At 49.3% G+C, this 19,203-nt stretch overlaps 1 protein-coding gene across 4 annotated transcripts in view; it reads left to right on the forward strand.

Moving 5' to 3' along the window:
• The first annotated feature begins 6,138 nt into the window (after positions 1–6,138).
• POU2AF1 (POU class 2 homeobox associating factor 1) overlaps positions 6,139–19,203 on the forward strand; it is a 77,008-nt gene continuing 63,943 nt past the window's right edge. The window contains exons 1-2 of one of the 4 annotated variants that reach the window (XM_045556638.1): positions 6,139–6,179; positions 11,260–11,413. In XM_045556638.1, the coding sequence (XP_045412594.1) occupies positions 11,377–11,413 (37 nt within the window). In that variant the 5' untranslated portion in view covers positions 6,139–6,179; positions 11,260–11,376. Of the gene's footprint in view, positions 6,180–7,027; positions 7,086–7,278; positions 7,381–7,809; positions 7,885–11,259; positions 11,414–19,203 lie in introns of those variants that run through there. The other 3 variants (XM_045556636.1, XM_045556637.1, XM_045556639.1) reach the window with 3 other exon arrangements.

Raw genomic sequence — 19,203 nt, forward strand, 5'->3', positions numbered from 1 at the left:
GGGATAGAGCTCGGCCACCCCAAGAATCCGGCTTCAGACGCTGAGCTCTCCTGTCTTTCTCTCTGGCAGCTTCAACCTCTCCCTTTCCACCACTCCCTTCTCTGTTGCTTTTCCTCCAGTTTTGAAGAAAATCTTGTCTGATTCCATTACCTCTTCTGCTTCCCTTCTCTTTCTCTCCCTTCACCCTGTCTTGTCTGTCTTCATTCTCTTCTCTTTCTCTCTCTTTCACACACACACACGCACGTTCATGTCCCTCGGTTTTAGAGGTCTGAGTTAATCAGACCCAGTTCATGGCACATTTTCATCCCTGGTATGGGCAAGAATCCTCTCCTGTTTTATTCATTTATTTTTCCCCATTTATTTTACTTCCCCTTATACCTCCCCATAGACCAGTGGTCCCCAACCTTTTTGGCGCAAGGGACTGGTTTCATGGAAGACAATTTTTCCTTCCATGAAAAGGAAGGGTTGGGGTGGGGAGGAAGGTTTCGGATGATTCAGGCACACCACATTTATTGTGCAGTCAAACTTCTCTGCTAATGATAATCTGTATTTGCAGCCGCTCCCCAGCACTAGCATCACCGCCTCAGCTCCACCTCAGGTCATCAGGCATTAGATTCTTATAAGGAGTGTGCAACCTAGATCCCTCGCATTCAAATTTGATAGTAGTTTACAGTAGGGTTCTTACTCCTGTGAGAATCTAATACCGCCGCTGATCTGACAGGAGGCGGAGCTCAGGCAGCGATGTGAGTGGTGGGGAGTGGCTGTAAATACAGATGAAGTCTCCCTGGCTTCCCTGCCGCTCACCTCCTGCTGTGTGGCCCAGTTCCTAACAGGCCCCAGACTGGTACCAGTCTGCAGCCTGGGGCTGAGGGACTGCAGCCACAGACAATCATTCTAATAAACTGAATGTGTTTATGTGTTCTCGCAAAATGGGCATTGCTTAAGCACATGTCGTTTTTAAATGTTGTAGAGCTTATTGTGCCATTTCATCCTGCTTTCTTATTCCCCCTCTCAGGACTGTTTTAAAGACTCACTCATGTTGCTAAGTGCTCCCCTAGTTTGAGGCTTCTAACTGAGGCACAGTGCTTCACTCTCTTTGCGCATACCTAACGACAGATAGCTGGTCTACATTTGTTGCTCCCAGGTCCTCCTCCTGTCTCCCCCAGCTCCCTGACTTCCACGTTCACCATCTCCCCAAACTGCTCTCTCCCAGGCCCCTGGCAGTGACCCCTGGCTGCCAATTTCAGTTCTGATTTTACTGACTTTTCACTGGTCTGACAGGTGCGGGATTTCTTAACTTCCATGATTCTGAAGTCCCCTCAATCTCTTATTTTTTCCCTCTGTTTTTAGTTAATTAAGTTTTTCTTAAGGCATGCTGATATATTTTTTGATAAGCCTTATTTTTTAAAGCCAGTTTTAGATTTGCAAAAAAAATCTCAAAGATTGTACAGAGACCTAATATACCCTGCACCTGGTTTCTCTTATTATTAACTTCCTACATTAGTATGATACAGTTGTTATAATCAATGGACCAATACATTGTTAAGTCCATACTTTCTCAGATTTCCTTAGTTTTTACCTATTACCTTTTTCTGTCCAGGATCATACATTATGTTCAGTCATTGTGTTTTCTTTGGTTCCTCTTGGTTGTGACACTTTCTCAGACGTTCCTTGTTTTCAATGATCTTGACAGCTTTGAGAAGTACTGATCAGATATTTTGCAGAATGTTTCTCAATTTGGACTTGTCTGATGTTTTTCTAATGACTGGATTGGAGTGATGGGTTCCTGAGAGGAAGACCACAGTGAGAAAGTGCCATTTTCATCACATTGTAGCAAAGGCACGTACTGTCCCCATGACGCATCACTGTTGGAACTGACCTTGCTCACCTGTTTGAGGTGGTGTTTGTTAGGTTTCTTCCACTGTAGAGTTACTCTTTTATTTTCCCTCCTTTCTGTACTGTACTCATTGAAAGAAAGTCACTATATTTAGCTCACACTTATGGAGTTGTGCTCCAGCTTCCTAAAAGTGGAATATCTATGGAAATTATTTGGAATTCTGCATGTGAGATTTGTTTCTTCTTATTATTTAATCAATCATTTTTAATCAATATGGATTTATGGATATTTGTTCCAGGTTTTGGGTTGAAAGGTTTTTTTTTTTGGTTTGTTTTGGGGCTTTGCTTTTGCTGAAAATGATCCAGCATTAATCGGCCAATGAGAACTCTTTGAGTTGGCTACTGGGTCTTTTTGATATACCTCATGATTGTGGGGGTTTTTTTTTTTTTTGAGTATTTCCTTACTTTTTTGGCACTATGAGATGCCCCAGGCTCCTCTTGTATATTCCTGCCCTGGTCCTAGAATCAGTCATTTCCCCAAGGAGTCTGGCTCCTTTTTGTTGAAGAATGGAATTAGAGATCAAGATCTGGGTGCTGGGTGTGTTCTGGTCTCTTATGTTTCAGCTCACTTTCCCTTCCCTCTCTGTTAACTCTCCTGTTCCCTGCTCATTGATCAAGGGGTTCTCCAAGAAGTAATCACACATTCAAGTCATTAACGAAGAGTCCTGATTTTGTACAAGAACTTTGTGTGGTCAAAAGTGAGGCACAGTCACAGAGTTTACAGTCAAGTGCGGAAGACGGATGCACGTAAACAGCCCAAGTACAGACATGGATGGAAAGACCATCTTAAGGAATTCCTAAGGAACTGGTGACTAACTAAGACTGTGGGATCTGGGAAGTCTCTGAGCTGGGAGTAGAAAGAAGAAACGTACATTTTCTGTAGTCTGTTCCCAAACTCATAAACTCTCCCTTGACAGTGGCACCCTTAGGGGCCCCTGTCTGGAAGGAGCGGCCACTGCCAATACTGAGGCTACTTCCTTGTCCCCTGACAATGCCTCTTCTGGCGTGGACACAAGCAGACCGAATTCTTTCCCCAACTGCCCAGAGTCCTGACAATACATGTGGTAATATTTTATTTCTTAAGTTAGGTTGTGGGTACATGGGAGTTTGTTATCTTAGTCTTCATTCCTTTTTGTATGGCTTATATATTTCATAATAAAATGTGAAATGTATTTATGAAAAAAATAAAAAAGAGCGCTGCCTGTGGTTCTGGCCCATGTGACCGTGCACCCTGGCTCCCAGAGCAGGGACTGCCTTGCCAGATGCCTGCCACTCCCAGCCTAGAGCCAGGGACAGTGCAGCTGGTTTGGCCCAGATGGGTCTGCCGGAGGCTGTCTGGCCAGGTGTTGCTTAGGTGTTGATGTGACTCAGTGCCTAAGTGGTGTGGCAGAGAGAAACCTACTCTCCCCCCGTTCTCCTTGTCCCCCTCATCTCTGTGACCTACCTCTGACTCTGGAGCCCCTCAGAGCAGCAGCATAGTGAGTCCCCTTCCCTACAGCAAGGGCTTGCTGCTAGAGCCATTCTGGAAGGGCCGGGATGGGACTTCCAGTCTGGGCATTAACCCCTCTATCTTGTGGCAGCATCTTTGCCTCTGTACTGACCTGACTCAAGTTTTCTTACTGCCCATCTAAAGCCATCTGAACAAAAACCTGAAAAGGGCAGATCTGGGTCTGGCAGCAACTGAGAAAAACGAAAGGTCCTGCCAGCAGCCACAGCAGGTGAGAGGCAGTCCCAGCAGGGGTCAGCTGGGGACGCTGCCCAGGCCAGGGGTAGGGTGTTGGTTTGAGTCTCCGAGGAAAGAATGAGCATGATGTCAGCCCCTAGTGCATGCGGGCTGGTAACTGTGATGTTTTATTTGCAAGGTTAGGTTATTCAGCCTTCGGGCTCAGGAAACTCTGGCCCTGGACTCGTTATGGGGGCCTGTGACTCCTGAGAAGACCTTTGTAGCTGGTGTGACAGATTAAAGATGTCTGAAAATTGCCTCCTTTTGAATCTTCGTGGCCAATACAATGTAGCAGAAGTGAGATTCTGGAATCTTTGAGCCTAGGTCACTTGGAACCCTGTAGCTTCTGCACAACTCTTTTGGAACACTCTCCCTGGAGCCTTTATCTGCTATGGAGGGATTCCCATTCTCCTGAGACCACCATGCGGGTCAGGCCATATGCAGGCCTTTTGGTCAACACTCCCAGCTGAGCCAAGCCTTCCAGCCACACTCACTGAGACATAAGCCATGAAAGCAAAACCATCTTGGACCCCAGACCATTCCATCTGCCAGCTGAATACCAGGGTAACCCCAGTGGATGCCACAAAGAGCAGAAGATTTGGCCAGCTGAGCCCCGAACAGATTTGTGAACTACAGCATTGTGAGATGTAATAAAATGACCATTGTCTTATGCTGGTAAGTTTTGAGATTGTTTGTTACACAAAAACAAATAACTGAGACAGCCAGGGCACCCCCACTCAGGCCACCAGTCTAATTACTAACTTCCAAATCCTGCATCAACAGAAGAGACAGGGGACCATGGCTCATTCTCAAAACAACCTGGCAGAGGGGCTGGCTGAGGGGTTCTAGCAGCCCTGGGCTGGCGCCTTCTCCCTGCTCCACCCTGCGCTGTGCTGGGCTCTCTTTAAAGAGCCCCGTGGGGTGTCCAGATGAGCTCACACAAACAGTGCAGGTGCAGGCCTGGCCCGTAAACCACAACGACGGGCCTGTGCGGCCACAATGCGCCAGGCAAAGCCTCCAGAAGGGGATAAAGGGTGATTATTTGTTTAGCATCATTAGCAAGAGTCCCAGAACCCGTGAAAAAGCAAAGCAGAAACTTTTGTATTAAGGAGATTAAACCTTAAACTCAGCTGAGAAGGCTCTGCTGTATTGAGTGGCTTTGTCGTGCCTGGCATTGTGTGATTATATGCAAATCACTGGGAGGCCTCGCTGGGTCCTGACCACAGAGGCTTAGCTGCCTGGCTGGTGGGTGTGCGGGAGAGGGGGCAGCCCACGTGCCGGCCAGGCAGCACCCAGCACCCCGGGCTGGGGAAGTCTGCTTGTCCTCAAGCTTAGGGAAACAGGGATTTGAAAATATATGTTTAACATGTCGACCACAGGTTTCTAATGGGTGGATAGGAATGTAGGGACAGAGGTGCCACCAGGAAAGTATAAGTGAAAATCAAATGCAATGTCCAGTTAGGACGAGAGAGGTTCTCGTATCCAGGGACCCTCTGACCATGTCACCTGTGTGATTTTCTAGGGTGATGTATGTGGTCACCAAGGAGATGAGGACATGTTTTGGTTTTCTTGTTTTCTCTCCCGGCAACCTCAGGCCAAGATCCCTAGTGGCCAATCAGAAGAAGGACTTGGGGGGATTATTCTGGATTTATTGATTCAGAAACTGTTTAATGCTTACTCTTGGCAAGGTACGGTGCTAGGTGCTGGGGGAAAGGGGTGGTGGGTGGTAGGTGAGAATAGAGAGGAATAAAATATCTCTGTTGTTCAGGAGTTTACAGATAAGGTGTTTACCCAGGTTACTAAAATACCTGGCGACATTTGGTAAGTGCTGGGGGAAAGGGCCCACGAGAGTGCTTGGCTTCTGCCAGGTGCTAATGGAAGGGGCTGGAGAAGGTTTCACAGAGGAAGAAACGTCAGAGCCAGGCCTCGAAGGTCTCCAGGCCAAGCCAGGCAAGGGGTGGGGGTCTGCGTGAGCCAAACGATTCCCGCTGGAGAGCGTAGAGTGTGGGCTGGCCACGTGCCCTGGATCACATTGGGTCTCAGGGACTGGGGAAGGCAGATTCTGCATTTTGGGGCCCAAGTTCTCTTTGTGTGCTAGAATTTGGCCTGCACAAATTGGAGCCAGAAGTCTAACCCACAGATGTTAGGTCTAGGGACTCCAGGACTTGCGTCATCACCTGCAGAACTGCAGAACTTCCACATGGGTGATACCAGAGACTTCTGTGTCCTGCCTGTTGATGACTCTGTGGGTGCCCTGGCATCTTCCCTTCACCACTTCCCCTGAGCAGCACCCTCAGCCGCTTCTATGCCCTTGATAACAGGGTCAGCCTGGACGTCTTCCAGCTGGGCACAGAATCTGTGCAGCAGGATCAGGCGTCATGGTGGTCAGTCCCTCTCCTGGGGGGCTATGCACCCTGGGGTGCTGAGCATGAGGGTGGAGTGAGCTTGACCCTCGCCCTGTAAGGCACATTGCTGATGGAGATGGCCAAAGACATGACCAGGGCTGAAAAGAAAACCCAGGAAGGCTGAGTAGCCAAGCTGGGCAGAGTGGCAGAAGCAGGTAAGAGCCCCAGGGTGGAATCCGGAGAGTGCAGCCTGGCAGCGGAGGGAAGAGCCTGTTCCCTAGCTTCTGGGCCATGGTGGCGCGTAGGATATGGGCATCCGATGTCCTGGCTCTAGCCTCAGGCACGGCGGCGAGGACACTCAGAGGCTCTCTGTGCCCCACACCCTGCGGTGGCTGGTTTGCTGCCACTGGCCGGGCATGTATCCGGAGGGAGAGACACCAGTGCTCACGCTGAGCACAGTTCTTGAGTCCAGATCAGAGCGTGGAGATCTGGGAATGAGAAACACTAGCTTTAAAAACAGAGAAACTCCATCCCTTTCCAGCCCCCTTTGCTAGAGTTCCAAGCCCTAGGCCTCATCGGCGACCTCTGCAACGGCAGTAGCCGCCGAGGGTCACTGTGGACCCTTCCACCGAGGAGCTCTGAGCACAGGAGGGCGAGAATGCTCTGCCTTCCACAGATGGAGATGCTCCTCCCGGGAGCCGGAAGTTTCTGTGAGCTTGGGGTCTCTGGGTTCCGAGGGGGCGTTCTGGATGGAAGCCAGTGAGAAAATTGCTCCACGGAACTGTGTGTCCCGTGCCCCATCAGAGGAGCAGATGTTCTTGTGTGTGGGGGGGGTGCCCGGGGGCCCCAGCAGGATGGAAGCCAGGCAGGAAGAGTTCCAGATGATGGGGGAAGTTGAAAGGAATTTTGTAAAGATATTGTCTGTGACTTGGGTCGGATAAAAGACGCAGGCAGACGGGGCTGTTCACCTGCTAGGCTTTTGTTCTGCCCTGCAGCGTCTGATTCCACACAGCCCTCGGGGTGGGGTGGCGGTGGGGAGGGCAGGCTGTCTGCCATCTGCAGGAGAAATACAACAAACACCCACACGCGAGCCAACGGAAACTCTCAGCAAAACAAACAGCGTGAGGAGGGTGCCCTGCCTGGCTGCAGGGACAGGAGGGTGGGGTGCGGGAAGGTGAGGGCACCTGCTGGGGGGGGGCTGGGCTGGGCGGGCTGCCCAGGCCAGCAGGGTCAGGCAAGGTCTGCCCCTACGTCTGCCTGGCCCCTCAGGCCTGCCAGGTGAGAGCCTCTCATTCATCCAGCCGCCAGCTCCAAAAAGCCTGGGGTTGCAAAGCTGGCGTTAGTCATCACCGATTGTCCCTATCCATCTCGGGATCAGGCTGCTGCAGGTGCTGGAGACCTGACTTTGCCACCTGGGTAGACACCTCTCTGAGCCTCTTGCTTTCCTCTCTGTAAAATGGGGAGATGATGATGCTTAACTTACAGGTGTTTATGAGAATGGAAATAATATCTGTAAAAAGTACTTTGGAAACTGTGAAGTATTATAGGAATGCTGGTTGCTAACCAGTTCTTTGTGGCTGGCCTTTGGGATCGCAGCAAGGGGTCCAGGTTCTTGCTCCTGGCTTGCGACAAACAGAACACGTGTGTATCAGCAGATGTTGTCTGGGAAGTCCTGCAGCTTGTGGGACTTGGGAGGAAGAAACCCTGGACTTGTGGCTGGGTTCCGAGGCCTGGGTCAGAGAGGAAATTGAGAGCTGAGATGGCTGCGCGTGGGTGGGATACAGAGTGACATCTGATTGCTTGGTGGCATGAAGTATCAGGCCCCGGCCTCGCTCTGGGACTGAGGGCTGGGGGGCTAACATCCTGGCTCTCCCTGGGGATCGACTTTCCCCTCCTCCCCAGCATCCACACCTCGGCGCAGTGAGTGGCAGCGGGTGCGAGTGTCCACAAACCTGTTGAGACAGGGCGGGCAGCTTGTTTGCTCTTCCCAGGGCCAAGCCTGGTGGGCCGGACCCAGAGGTATTATGTTACTCAGCCAAAACATTCCTTTCCTCGCCTGCCTCCATTTACAAAGGGGAAACAAAACCTTGAGCTATATACTCTCGTGGCCCCGAGCCAGGTCCTCAAGTGTCATTTTAGGGAAGATGCTTCCTCCCCTGGGCAGGGTGCAGCCTCCTGGGGCAAAAAGAGCCCTTCTGATGCATGGCAATGGGGGGCCTTCTCAGGTCCCCACCTACACCCAAGAGGCCCTGGATTCTTGGACACTACCCCTGGATGTTTTCTTCATCCCGGGTCTGAGCCCTTGAGAACAGAGTGAGGCTTGTAGCTTCCCTTGGCCCAGGGGAGACCAGGGCTGCGTTGCTGGGCTGCTGGGTTTCTGCCCTGGCCCTGGCTGGTGCTGGTGTGTTCTGGCCAAGAGAACCACCAAACAGGTCTCCTGCCATTGCCTGTGGCTTGGTGCCCTGGCCTCTGTTTGCTTTGAGAACTTGAGATGGGTTTTAGATCGTCCAGAGCTTGTACTGCTACACTTCAGGGTTGTGGTCAGAACTAGGCAGTCCTGGGGAAGCCTGCACCAGCTCTGGGCCGGCCTTTCCGAGTTGTTTCTTGCTGGAGAGTCCCAGGACCAGATGAGGTCTGACCTTTAGAGACCTGTCAGGTGAGATCTTCTCATTCTGCAGCCAGAGTCGGGATGGCTGCTGGAACGAGCGTCAGGCAGGGGGAGTCAGGGAAAGCACTGTGCAGGGCTGGGGCGGGGAGAGGCCACAGAATTTCCCTGCCCTCCTCGCTGCATCCTGGATGGGTGGTCCTTTTTCTCTTTTTAGGAAGAGTGATCCCTAGTGAACTTGGATTTGAGTCTGCCAATGCTACTATTTCACCATGGACAAACCATTTCGTGTCCCCATGTCTCAGTTTCTTTGTTTGTAAAATAAGGAAATCAGATCCGATGATCTTTAAGGTCTCTTCCATCTTTGATGTACATCTTATGACAATTTTATAACTTTTATGGGGCCCACCACAAACCATAAATGCTGCTTTATGAATGAATTCTGGCCTGGCTTGGCCCAGCTGAGATGACAAAGGCTTCTAAAAGTAATTCTAGGAGAGACAGATTTATTACTTGAGAAGTGGTGGTAGGTAATAAGGTTCAGTTTCTGAGGAATATGAAAGTTTAATTTTTTTAACAGTATAAAGCAATTTATAATTATATTAGGCTAGCATTCTTTTCTGTCTCCAAACACCTTCATATCTCTTCAGTCTGGCAGAAGGAAACTTTATTTGACCTGCTAGTTTCTCTTATGTCTGTTATTTTCTCTAAATCCTGCTTCCTACCTCTCTGACAGCCTCCTTGGCTGTAGCTCGGAGTGTTTCTTGATACTCAGTTCTCTGGCTTTTATTCTCATCCCTCTCTGTGATCGCCACGGGTACTACCAACCACACTTTGTGACAGCATCTACTATTTTCATTCTGAAGGCTGTAAAGTATGTGTCCCCAGCTCTGCATTTTGCTGGAGTTCAGTTCTTACATCCTGAATTGGGTGTTGAAAGAAAACGTAGAAATCATCTAATTAGATCCTTTACCGAAACATCCCACACTTGTCCTCTACTCCCTTTAGTTCCAGCACGGGGTAGCCCATTCCACCGTGGTCCAGCCTGGGTGATTGTCCTGCAACCTGCTTCTTTGCCTTTATCCTTCCTCTTGTCTAAAGTGAAAAGCCTATTGACTGCAGGGGCAATATCCTATGTGAGTCAACTAACTTCTGTAATAGTGAATATTTGAGAATATGAAAAGCTTGAATATTGAACTTGCACGGGAGGTGCAGTTCTCTAAGGAGGTTTTGGAGGGCCCCTCTGGATTTGGAATCAGAAATCCCTGGGTTTGAATTCCAATTCTGCCATTTCCCAGCTATGAACCTTTAGGAAAGTTACTTTTCTGAGTCCTGGTTTCCTCATCTATCAAGCAGTGATACTAGCAGGACCTATCTCATAGGCTTGCTAAGAGGACTCATGGGTTGCTGTAAATTCAGTGCTTAGAACAGCACCTGACACACATCAGGGGCTCTAAAAATGGGAGTTATTGTTATTCTTATTAGGCTGACATTCACGCTGAGCCTAGGGTTCTAGGCCAGCCACGAAGCAGTGGGCTGCTTTTGACCTGTACCCCCGACCCTGCCCCTGCAGCCTCCAACTCACGTCTCAGTGCAACAGTGAACATACAGACTTTCTTTACTGTCTGGGTTAAGGTGCAAGAATCAGTCCTGCCTTCCAATAAGCCCATTCATTTCTGCTCCTAGATATCTAAACCTTTTGCCAGGGACACAGACACAGTGGGGGCACAGAAGAATAGAGGAAGTTAATCTTTATATGTGAGCGACTGTGCTGAGCTGCCTTTGTATACGTGGTGACTGCGCTCAAAATGCCTGTAGTCTGTTAAACAGAAAAGGCCAGTGTGTGCGAACTAATTAGAAAGCACTATTGGCTCCATACGATGAAGGGCTACATTGTGATGTCCAGACGCAGTGGAGAGGCCTTTTAATGCAGTAAGGAGGTTCTGGAATCACAAAGACCAGGATTCTAACCTTGGTTCTGTCACTTAGTGGCTGTGTGACTTTGAGTAAGTTATTCAATCTCTCTGGGCCTCGGTTTCCTCATCTGGGCTCTTTTGTGAGAATAAAATGAGGTTATGCATTATAAATTGTTTGGTGCAGTGCACGGCACATAACAAGGGCTTTGTAAGTGTTTCCTATGATTATGTGCTTTCTCTGTTCAGAAAAGAGAGCTCGTTGAGGCCTGTACTAATCAAAAGAGATAGGATTTTGGTAAATTAAGAGGAGGGGAAAAACAAAACAAAACAACACCACAGACTCAGGAAAGCCTCAGGGATGTCTAAACAGTGGGATGTATTTCAGGACTTGAATAGAGGACATGATCTTGGAAGATCGGAAATTAGGTGGGATCACAGAAGAGGAACTGAAGTTAGGGAGATTGTTTCTTTGTGTTCTCCACTGTGTGTAGCATGGTGCTTTGCTCAGCAAATGCTTATTAATGGCTACTGAACTTCTTGGCCTGACTGTGTGGTCCTGTGTCTTTTACAGTTGATGAGTTTTGCAGGTTTACTATCTTTTTGAGCTCTTCACTGAATTTCCTAAAACTACCTGGTTCAAAGCTCCAGAAATGTCCCTTTTCTTAGACTATTCAGGTCTGGTCAACAAGCTCAGGGACTTTATCTATATATTAATTATAAACAGTTGTTTGTAACAGACGCTACAAAACATCTTTCTTAACTTTTACCTTCCAGACACAAACGTCTGCCTCATTTTGGACTCAGACTGCCTGATTTCATCAACGGCTGCGTGACCTTGAGCAAGTTACTTCACCTCCCATGTTCCGTCTCCTCATGTGTAAAATTTGAGTAATGTGCCAGTTACCCATTTATTGCCTCTCCGTTCCAAGTAAGTTCACCTTTCGGGACCTGCAACTCTGCGGGGACTCCGGCTTTTCTCCCTTCCACTGCGGGTGATGCTAAACTTGGTCAGTAGAGGGCGCCTCCTTCCAAAGTAGGTTTTTGTGAGTAATTGCTTAATGGATACTGGATCTCCTTTTGGGGGTGATAGAAATGTTTTGGAATTAGATAGTGGTGATGATTGCATAACGTTGTGAATGTACTGGAAGTCATTTAATTATACGCTTTAAAATGGTGAATTTTATGGTATGTAAATTTTGCCTCCATTTAATAAGAAGTTGTGAGGATGGGACAAATTCTTGAGTGGGAAGAGTTTAGAACAATGCTTGGAACATAGTGAGCAGGCTGTAAATCTTCCTGGTGATTGTAATTTTGCTTCATTATTGAATTGTCTGTCACTGGGCCTCCTTGTCCTTGAGCTAACTAGACCCTTGCCCCATATTCCTGCTCCCCACCAGCCTGGCCGCCCTGCAGCTCTTCCTGTCTCTCTCGCTGGGGGACCCCGACAGCCTGCACTTCCACTCCCCTGAATGGCTCCAGACAGCTGATGTCCAGGAGTTGGAGTGACTCCACATGGGCAAGAATGGCTGGGTGGCACAGGGAAGTCCAAAGAGAGGACCTAACGCTGGGCTTTGGATCCCAGGGCTCTGTTTAATTTGGGTTGTGTAGACCCCTGTTAATACCTGACTGTTCTCCTCCCCAGCGCTCCCCTCCCCAGTCTGCTCTCCCTGGGAGTGGTAGCCATGCAGTCCAAGCCCCCAGTCCCCAGATCATTCTGGGGTCAGTAGGGCCTGCCAAGGATCACAGGTCAGGGATGCAAGGACAAGCAGCAGGAACAACAAGGCGGGGTTTGAAGAAACCCTGGGAGACTTTTGGGGGCGATCTTTCACAGACGAGGATGGAGGGAGGGCTACTGGAGAAAGGCATAGGGGTCTAAACAAGGCACTCAGTTCCTTCATCTTCTTCCTCTTCCCCTTCTGTCTATGTAACAGTCTTTGTCATATTGCTGAGCCTAGAAGACCAGTATTTCCATTCTATACTCTCTCAAATCCCAGGTATTTTAAGACAGGCCCAGCTCAGAACATTTCTGTTCTGGTATCTCCATACTTATCCATGCACTTGTTGGACCACATATCCTAACCCTTGGTGAGGAAAAGATGGCCATTAGTCAAATCCCTCTCCCTATAGCTTCACCCTCGCTTTGCCTTAGCTGCCTGCTGCAGGCTTGTCAGAGAGGAGGTGGAGACAATGCCACTGCTTTGGTCTGCCTCCCTGCAGAGCTGTGTGTGCCCTCAGCCTAATGCTGGAGGTGGGGGACACAAGAAGCCTGTGCCTGTGATGGGACACTTGTGTCATTCCATTGCCATTTTCCATTAAGTCGACTCAGGAAGGCTCAGGGAGCAAATGCCTGTGCTGCAAGTCGGGGAAGCCAGCCACCTGCTCTCAGGGTCCACAAGTCTGACCCCTGTCCCCCTGGGGTAGCCACAGCTTCTGGGTGGCATTGGTTTTGGGGTCCCTGAGCTGCCAGGGCATCCCTCTGAGGACTCCCCTCAGACACAGTTACCAAACATGTTTTTCATCTTTATTAATCTGCTCCTCTTCTCACGTTTCTCAGGTCACAGCTGCATTGTTATCTGATGGGCTCACCGCCAGCCCCATGAAGCCTGACAGTTACAAAGGGTGGATTAGCTGCAAAAGAATATTTATTGGGGAAAAAAATCTCTTTTTATTCTTCTGTTGTTATATATGGAGTTAGCCGCATATTGCCTGTGTGGTATAAGAGCAGTGCTTTGAGAGCTGTGAGCAGAGGTCCCCACCTGGGTGGTCGGCGACGCTGGGTGAGTGGTCATGGTTACCCTTGACCGCTGTGGGTCATCTCCCTCCAGGCCTCTCCTGGAGCTCACGTACCCAGCTCAGAGAGGTCTGTATAATGTGGCTGGCTTTTTCCAGAAAGAGGGGCTTCTTACAATCTCACCTTTAGTCTCCAGAGTTGGAGATGAGCAGAGAACTGATCATTTGGTAATTATTTCAATTTAGTAGCTCCATTTTGCTGGGGTGTATTTAGTGGCATTATGAGAGGAAAGAGATATTCCAGAAGAAAATGGAGGCAGGCAGGGACTTTTTCTTACCCACCTAGGAAGACACTGTGCCACTGAGGTAATTCTACATCTCCAAGGAAACTGACTCCTTCATGGGGAGTTGATTTTCATTCTGTGTTTGAGACTTCGGTGGTTGGATTGTAAATCCAAGGTGTTTGCAAGCCTGAGGAATGTTCTGTTGGCACCACCCAGGCCTCTGTGAGGCCCCAGAGGACATGCTCTGTGAAGGCACATGCACTTTGAGTAAACTCTGGGGAGATGTCAACTTTCCCACCCCAGCCTGGGAGCTGGCCATGCCGGACCTGCTCAGACCTGCCTGTTTTTGATGCGGTGTGATACAGGTGGTAGGTGAGAGGCCTTGGCTGCTGGCCAAGAGGGTGACTTCTGATCTGGTCTTTCTGATCCAGTGGTGGTCGTCATCTGGAATCCGGGCAAGTCTGGGCTCTGAGGGTAATGGGAAAACCAAGCAGCTGGGATCTCTGGACCAAGAATCAGGGTCTCTTAAAAGTGGAGGGAGGATCACTGTCAGAGGAGAACCCAAGATGAAGTATTGGAGCTACAGGGGACCTTGCAGACTGAAACACTGGGTCCACCCACTGCCACTAGAATCCAAACCCCATGTGATATCCCCATCACCTTTGCCATTCATATTTCTACAGCTCATTCTCTCGATTGTATGGGCTCCTGGGGGAGAAGAGAATGCATCTTTCCAAAGAGGTTTGAGACACTGGAGAGAGAACAATAGGTGCTAGGCCCTTGAGGAGATGCAACTGCTCACAATCCAGCCCCACTTTCCAGTTTTTCATTTACCTTCTTCCCACTGTCCCTTTCTTCATGGTTTCTTGGCTATTCTCGTTTCTCTCTGCATGGACGCTGACCCCCAACCCTCTGCTGGCCTCCTTGGTCGGGAAGACACTGGGCATAGCCCACATGAACTCATCATCCCCTTTCTCATCCCAGTGTGTTCCTCTTGACTCTCTGGCTTTTGGATAATGGTGCCAACATTCTAATATATTCTATAAGTTACCCAGGCTCTAGAACCCTGGTTAGTTTCTATGCTTTCCTTGCTCTTGCTGGTTCCCAAATTAAGTACAGTCTACTTGAGTAGTATTACTTCCATTCATACCCTTATTTTCCTTCCTACTTACTGCCTGATCTTGGTCATCATCTCTCACCTGGGTTCTTCCTAACTGAACTTTCAATTTTTTCCTCTTTCTTCTTACATTTCTCTTATACTCTGGGGCTAGATTATTCTTCCAAGAGGCTCTGATCATAGCCTTGCAGTATTAAAAACTATCACTAATCCCCCATTGCCAACCTCCAATCTACTTAAAAGGGGAGCATCTGGGGGCTCTCTAGTCTTCCTTTTTGGCCTTATCCTTGGAGGGGCTGTGAGCTCCACAAGGTCAATGATGTTGCGTGTTTTGTTCACAAGTGTATCCCTTGATCAGCATAGAACCTGCATATAACACAGAGTGCCTGGCATGCAACAGGGCCTCAGCAATGCTGTGAACTACTCACAATGCTGCTACTGTCTACCAGGAATCTTCACTGCTTCCAAAAAATACCCTTTATTTTTCCTACCTTTTCCTTTGCACACATTCTGCTTGGAATGCATGCCCCACCATAAATATCTGTTCTATCCATTTTTCCTGGTCCAGCCCAAATCTCACTGCCTTCATGAAGCCCTCAGTGACTCCCCAGAGGGACGTGGTCACCCCCTGTCTGCACTGCCATAGCAATTTGTACACTCTCAGGATCCTCTACATAGTTTGCATTTATTTGGGCATTTTCTACTAAGGTTTGAGCCACTTGTGGGCCAGGGTCTCTTATTCATCTTTTAAAGTAGTGAATACAGCATCTTCCTGTGAAAGGTAGTTGGTAAATTTTACTGAATTAATAAATGAATGACTAAGTGACTGGTAAATCTTTTATCTGCAGGTCTAGTTTATTAATAACTACATAATCTTACAGCTCTAATGATGATGAATGGCTTTGAGGCTAATTACCATTCATTTATGATGCTGCTGCTGGGTTGATTGACCAATTCTAATAAATGTGAACAGATTAGCATTTGTTGACTTACAGCAAAAATTACATTGCAGTGAATCCTATGCCAAGTTGTAGAGCAAGACACTGGACATAACCCCCATTCACTCGTCATCTGATTGCCATGTGTTTCTCTTGACTCCCTGGTTTTTGGATAATGGCACCAACATTTTACAAGTCACCCAGACACTAGAGCCCAGGACACTTTCTGTGCTTCTCTTGCCCTTGTTAGTTCCCAAATTGAGCATACTCACCCTGGGTAGTAGCCTGTGTCCCTGGGCATTGGATTGAATACACTTGGGCTGTGGATGGGAGCTGCCTTAAAGATGAACCCATGAGAACCACTAGTGTTCCCCAGCCGAGTGCTCTCCTGGACCCTTCTGAAGAACGTGTTTTCTGCAGATGGTTAGGGCAGTGGAGGCTGAGCACCCATTCTGCATCTCCATGGGGCTTTTGGCCCCACTGGTGTTGGTGATTCTAAGGTTATGATGATCTGGGGAGGGTCTCTATGGTAACTCAGCACCTGGGGACAGAAGGGTCTGGCTTTCTTGGCTTCCTCTCTGGCAGGGCCCTGAGAGGAGCTCAGGCCTCCAAGACTTCCTGGTTCCCGTGTCCTTTGTCCTTACGATTCTCAGCTCACAGCGCCTCACGAAAGTGGCATTTCTGTAGAAGCAGCTGAGCTTTCATCCTGGCATGGCACCTTATTTCTCCATGCCTCAGTTCCCTCCTCTGATGGTGACATCTCCTTTATGGGCATGGTGGTGTCATTTTTGAGGATTAAATGAATGTCATGGTCCTTTGATAACAAAGTATATTATATCATTATTTATTGTCATTGTTATCTACAGGTTCCTAGGATGTTGTCAGCTTATGTTTAGCTGCTTGTGGTGTGAGAGTCAGCAAAGTGTCTAAGAATTCCTTTGGGGAGGAGTAGACCAGCTCCCTGAGGGCAGTCAGCATGGTCACTTTACACTCGATCCTTTGAGCTTGGTGCAGCGGGGACCCCGGAACACATGCTGTCAGTCTGGCCCAGCTCTGGGTTAAGGGCCTGGCCTGGATGTCATTTCAAGTTCTGTGTTGTCTGGGGAGCCGTGGCACTGATACAAAAGGTTTTGATTCTTAAGATCTTCCAGATAATGCTGCCCTTATTTGGGAGCGATGGACTGAGGGGGAGCTGGAAGGTGCTCTCAGAACCTCATTTCACAGACCGTTGACCAAGGGGCAGAGAGCCTCATCCCAGTCTCCCTGGGCCCTCACCATGGCGAGCTGCCAGTAGGGGGAGCTCTGTCACTGTGGTGGCCTCTCTTGCTGACTCTGGGTGGAGGGTCTGTCCAGGGGACTGAGGAGGGGCTTGGGAGTGGCCAGTGGGGGCTGTGCACTGAAGAGTAGCTGGTCAGGAGTCACTGGCTGCAGGGGCTCGGCTGGAAAAGAGGTGGAAATCCACTGGCCCAGCACCCAGGGTTTGCCAGGGCACTCAGGTTAAGCATGTAAAGAAAATGCACCCCTGTCCTGGCTTGGGGAGTCTTCGTTAGGGGTGGGGAAAGAGACAGGGGTGCAGCCTCACTTAGCCTGGAGCTGCCGCAGCACCTACTTACTAGGATACAGGACCCAGAGCTGCCCTCCTTCCTCCCGGCCAGCGCTGCCTGCGAGGGCTGGCTGCAGTTGGGGGCAGGGGCGGCCAACACTGAACTTGTCCTTCCAGAATGTGTCCTGCGTGGGTGTCTCATGTCCAGGCTTACCGAGCAGCCCTCAGGGAGGCGCCCCCACCTGTCCCTGGTGGATGCGCTGTACCCAGTGGCAGGAGAGCTCTAAATGGGAGTGTTGCCACGCGATAACAGGTCCCTCTTGACTCAGGCTGAGTGTCTTCCTGTGCAGTTGACCCCCAGGCCCAGATTGGGGAGACAGGAGGAGAAGGTAAAGGAAAGTGTCCTTCCATCCCAGTCCGTTCTCAGTGGCCGTGTGAGCATTCGGGTGACAGATATGTGTGTGAGCTGGTGCATTTCCAGGAGTCTTGGTGTGACAGGGTAGGGGTGAGCGGAAGCTTTTGGGCTGGGTGGGACTTGCCTTTTCCCTCTCTCAGGAGGCTGCAAGGTCATTTCTCCTCTGTCTCTGTGACACGTTAGATGAGGCCCCGGGAATCCTGAGGACAGGACGTTAGGTTTGTTGTCATTCTCACACATATGTGATGTGATGCTGTGTGGAGTAAGTCTAGGCTTTGGGGCAGAGGGGACTGGGAGGTCTTAGAGTCATTTCTCACGAGCATGTGGGGAGGAGTCTAGCAGAAGTGGGTCACTGTGGTCTTGTTCGGAAGCACTCTGCCCTTACTGGTGACTTCTGAGGTCAGTCTTTGTGCCTTGAATATTTAGATTGAGATTGAGATTGAGATCGGGATGCCTGGAAGGATGGTTGGCTCAAAGGTGGAGGAAGGATTTGCTGGAGCTCTTTTCTGAAGGTCTCTGTGTCCAGAAGAACCTCCCCTGCATTCTTCCACTTTGAGGTCAAAGAAGAGACTGTCTGGCTTGAAGCAGTTTAGGAGAATCCTATTGGGATTAGGGATTCCCTCTGGATGAATAGAGGAGGGACCGTTTTTCTATTTGTGATGAAATTTGCAGTGCACCTCCGAGTTTCAGAGACGGAGAGAGCCTGAATCCTTCCTCAGCAGCCTCCATGCTCTTTTAAGTCCCATGAGCTTGGTCCCAATGGTACCATGAAAAATTGCTGTGACCTGCATGCCTCTCCCCTTTTGTAAGCCTTAGTCTATAGTATTGCTGGGGAAGTCAGCCCTCCTTTCTCTCTCCTGCAAGCTGGGTGGCCGGTGCCCTCTGTGGTGCCCTGGTGGGAGCCCACAGGGATGTCCTGACCTTCTGCAAACACACGTTCAAATCTAAACTTTGTCTTTGTGAATCGATTACCTAGCTCTGCTCGCTAGAAGCAAAGTAACCCTCTTGAATTGTCCAGTTTAGAGTTTTCAGATCGTGATGGACTCAAACCCAAAGCCGAATCTCCCCCTCTGCATGGAAGCAACATTAGGTAAAGGGGAGGGCTGAATTCTCAGGTCAGCACATCTGATTATGCCATCTCATCCTCCTCCGAGCCCTGCCGTGGCTCCCCACGGCTCTTAGATAAAGACCAAAACCGTTTAGAAAGGCTACAAGGCCCGTGATGTGCCCTCCCTGAGATCTGTGCTCTTCAGACCCATCCCACACCGTTCTCTGGACTCCAGCCGGTAGGGACCTTGGTCCCTTGATTCTGTCATGCTCTGTCCAACCGCAAGGCCCTTGCACATGTTGCCTCTTTTTCTTGGCATGTTCTCTCCCATCCCCATCCCCTCCTTTTTTCTAGGTAATTCCCACTCATCCTTCAGGGCCCAGACTAGGTGTCACTTCCCCAACCGCCCAGATTGCATTCCATCATGTAGTCTCAAAGCCCTCGGTAGCACTTGTCGCAGTTATAAATACTTTCAACTGTGTAATTGGATATTTTCTCCTTTGTCTGCTAGAATGTAAGCTTCATAAGGGTGGGGCCTATGAGTTTACCTTTTATCTTGCTCACCATCCAGCACAGTGCCTGGCACAGATTGTGTGCTCAACAAAAATGTGTTGAATGAATGAATAAAGGAATGGGAGCACCA

This window comes from Lemur catta, chromosome 7 (assembly GCF_020740605.2).
Source record: "Lemur catta isolate mLemCat1 chromosome 7, mLemCat1.pri, whole genome shotgun sequence".
Taxonomy (NCBI): domain Eukaryota; kingdom Metazoa; phylum Chordata; class Mammalia; order Primates; family Lemuridae; genus Lemur; species Lemur catta.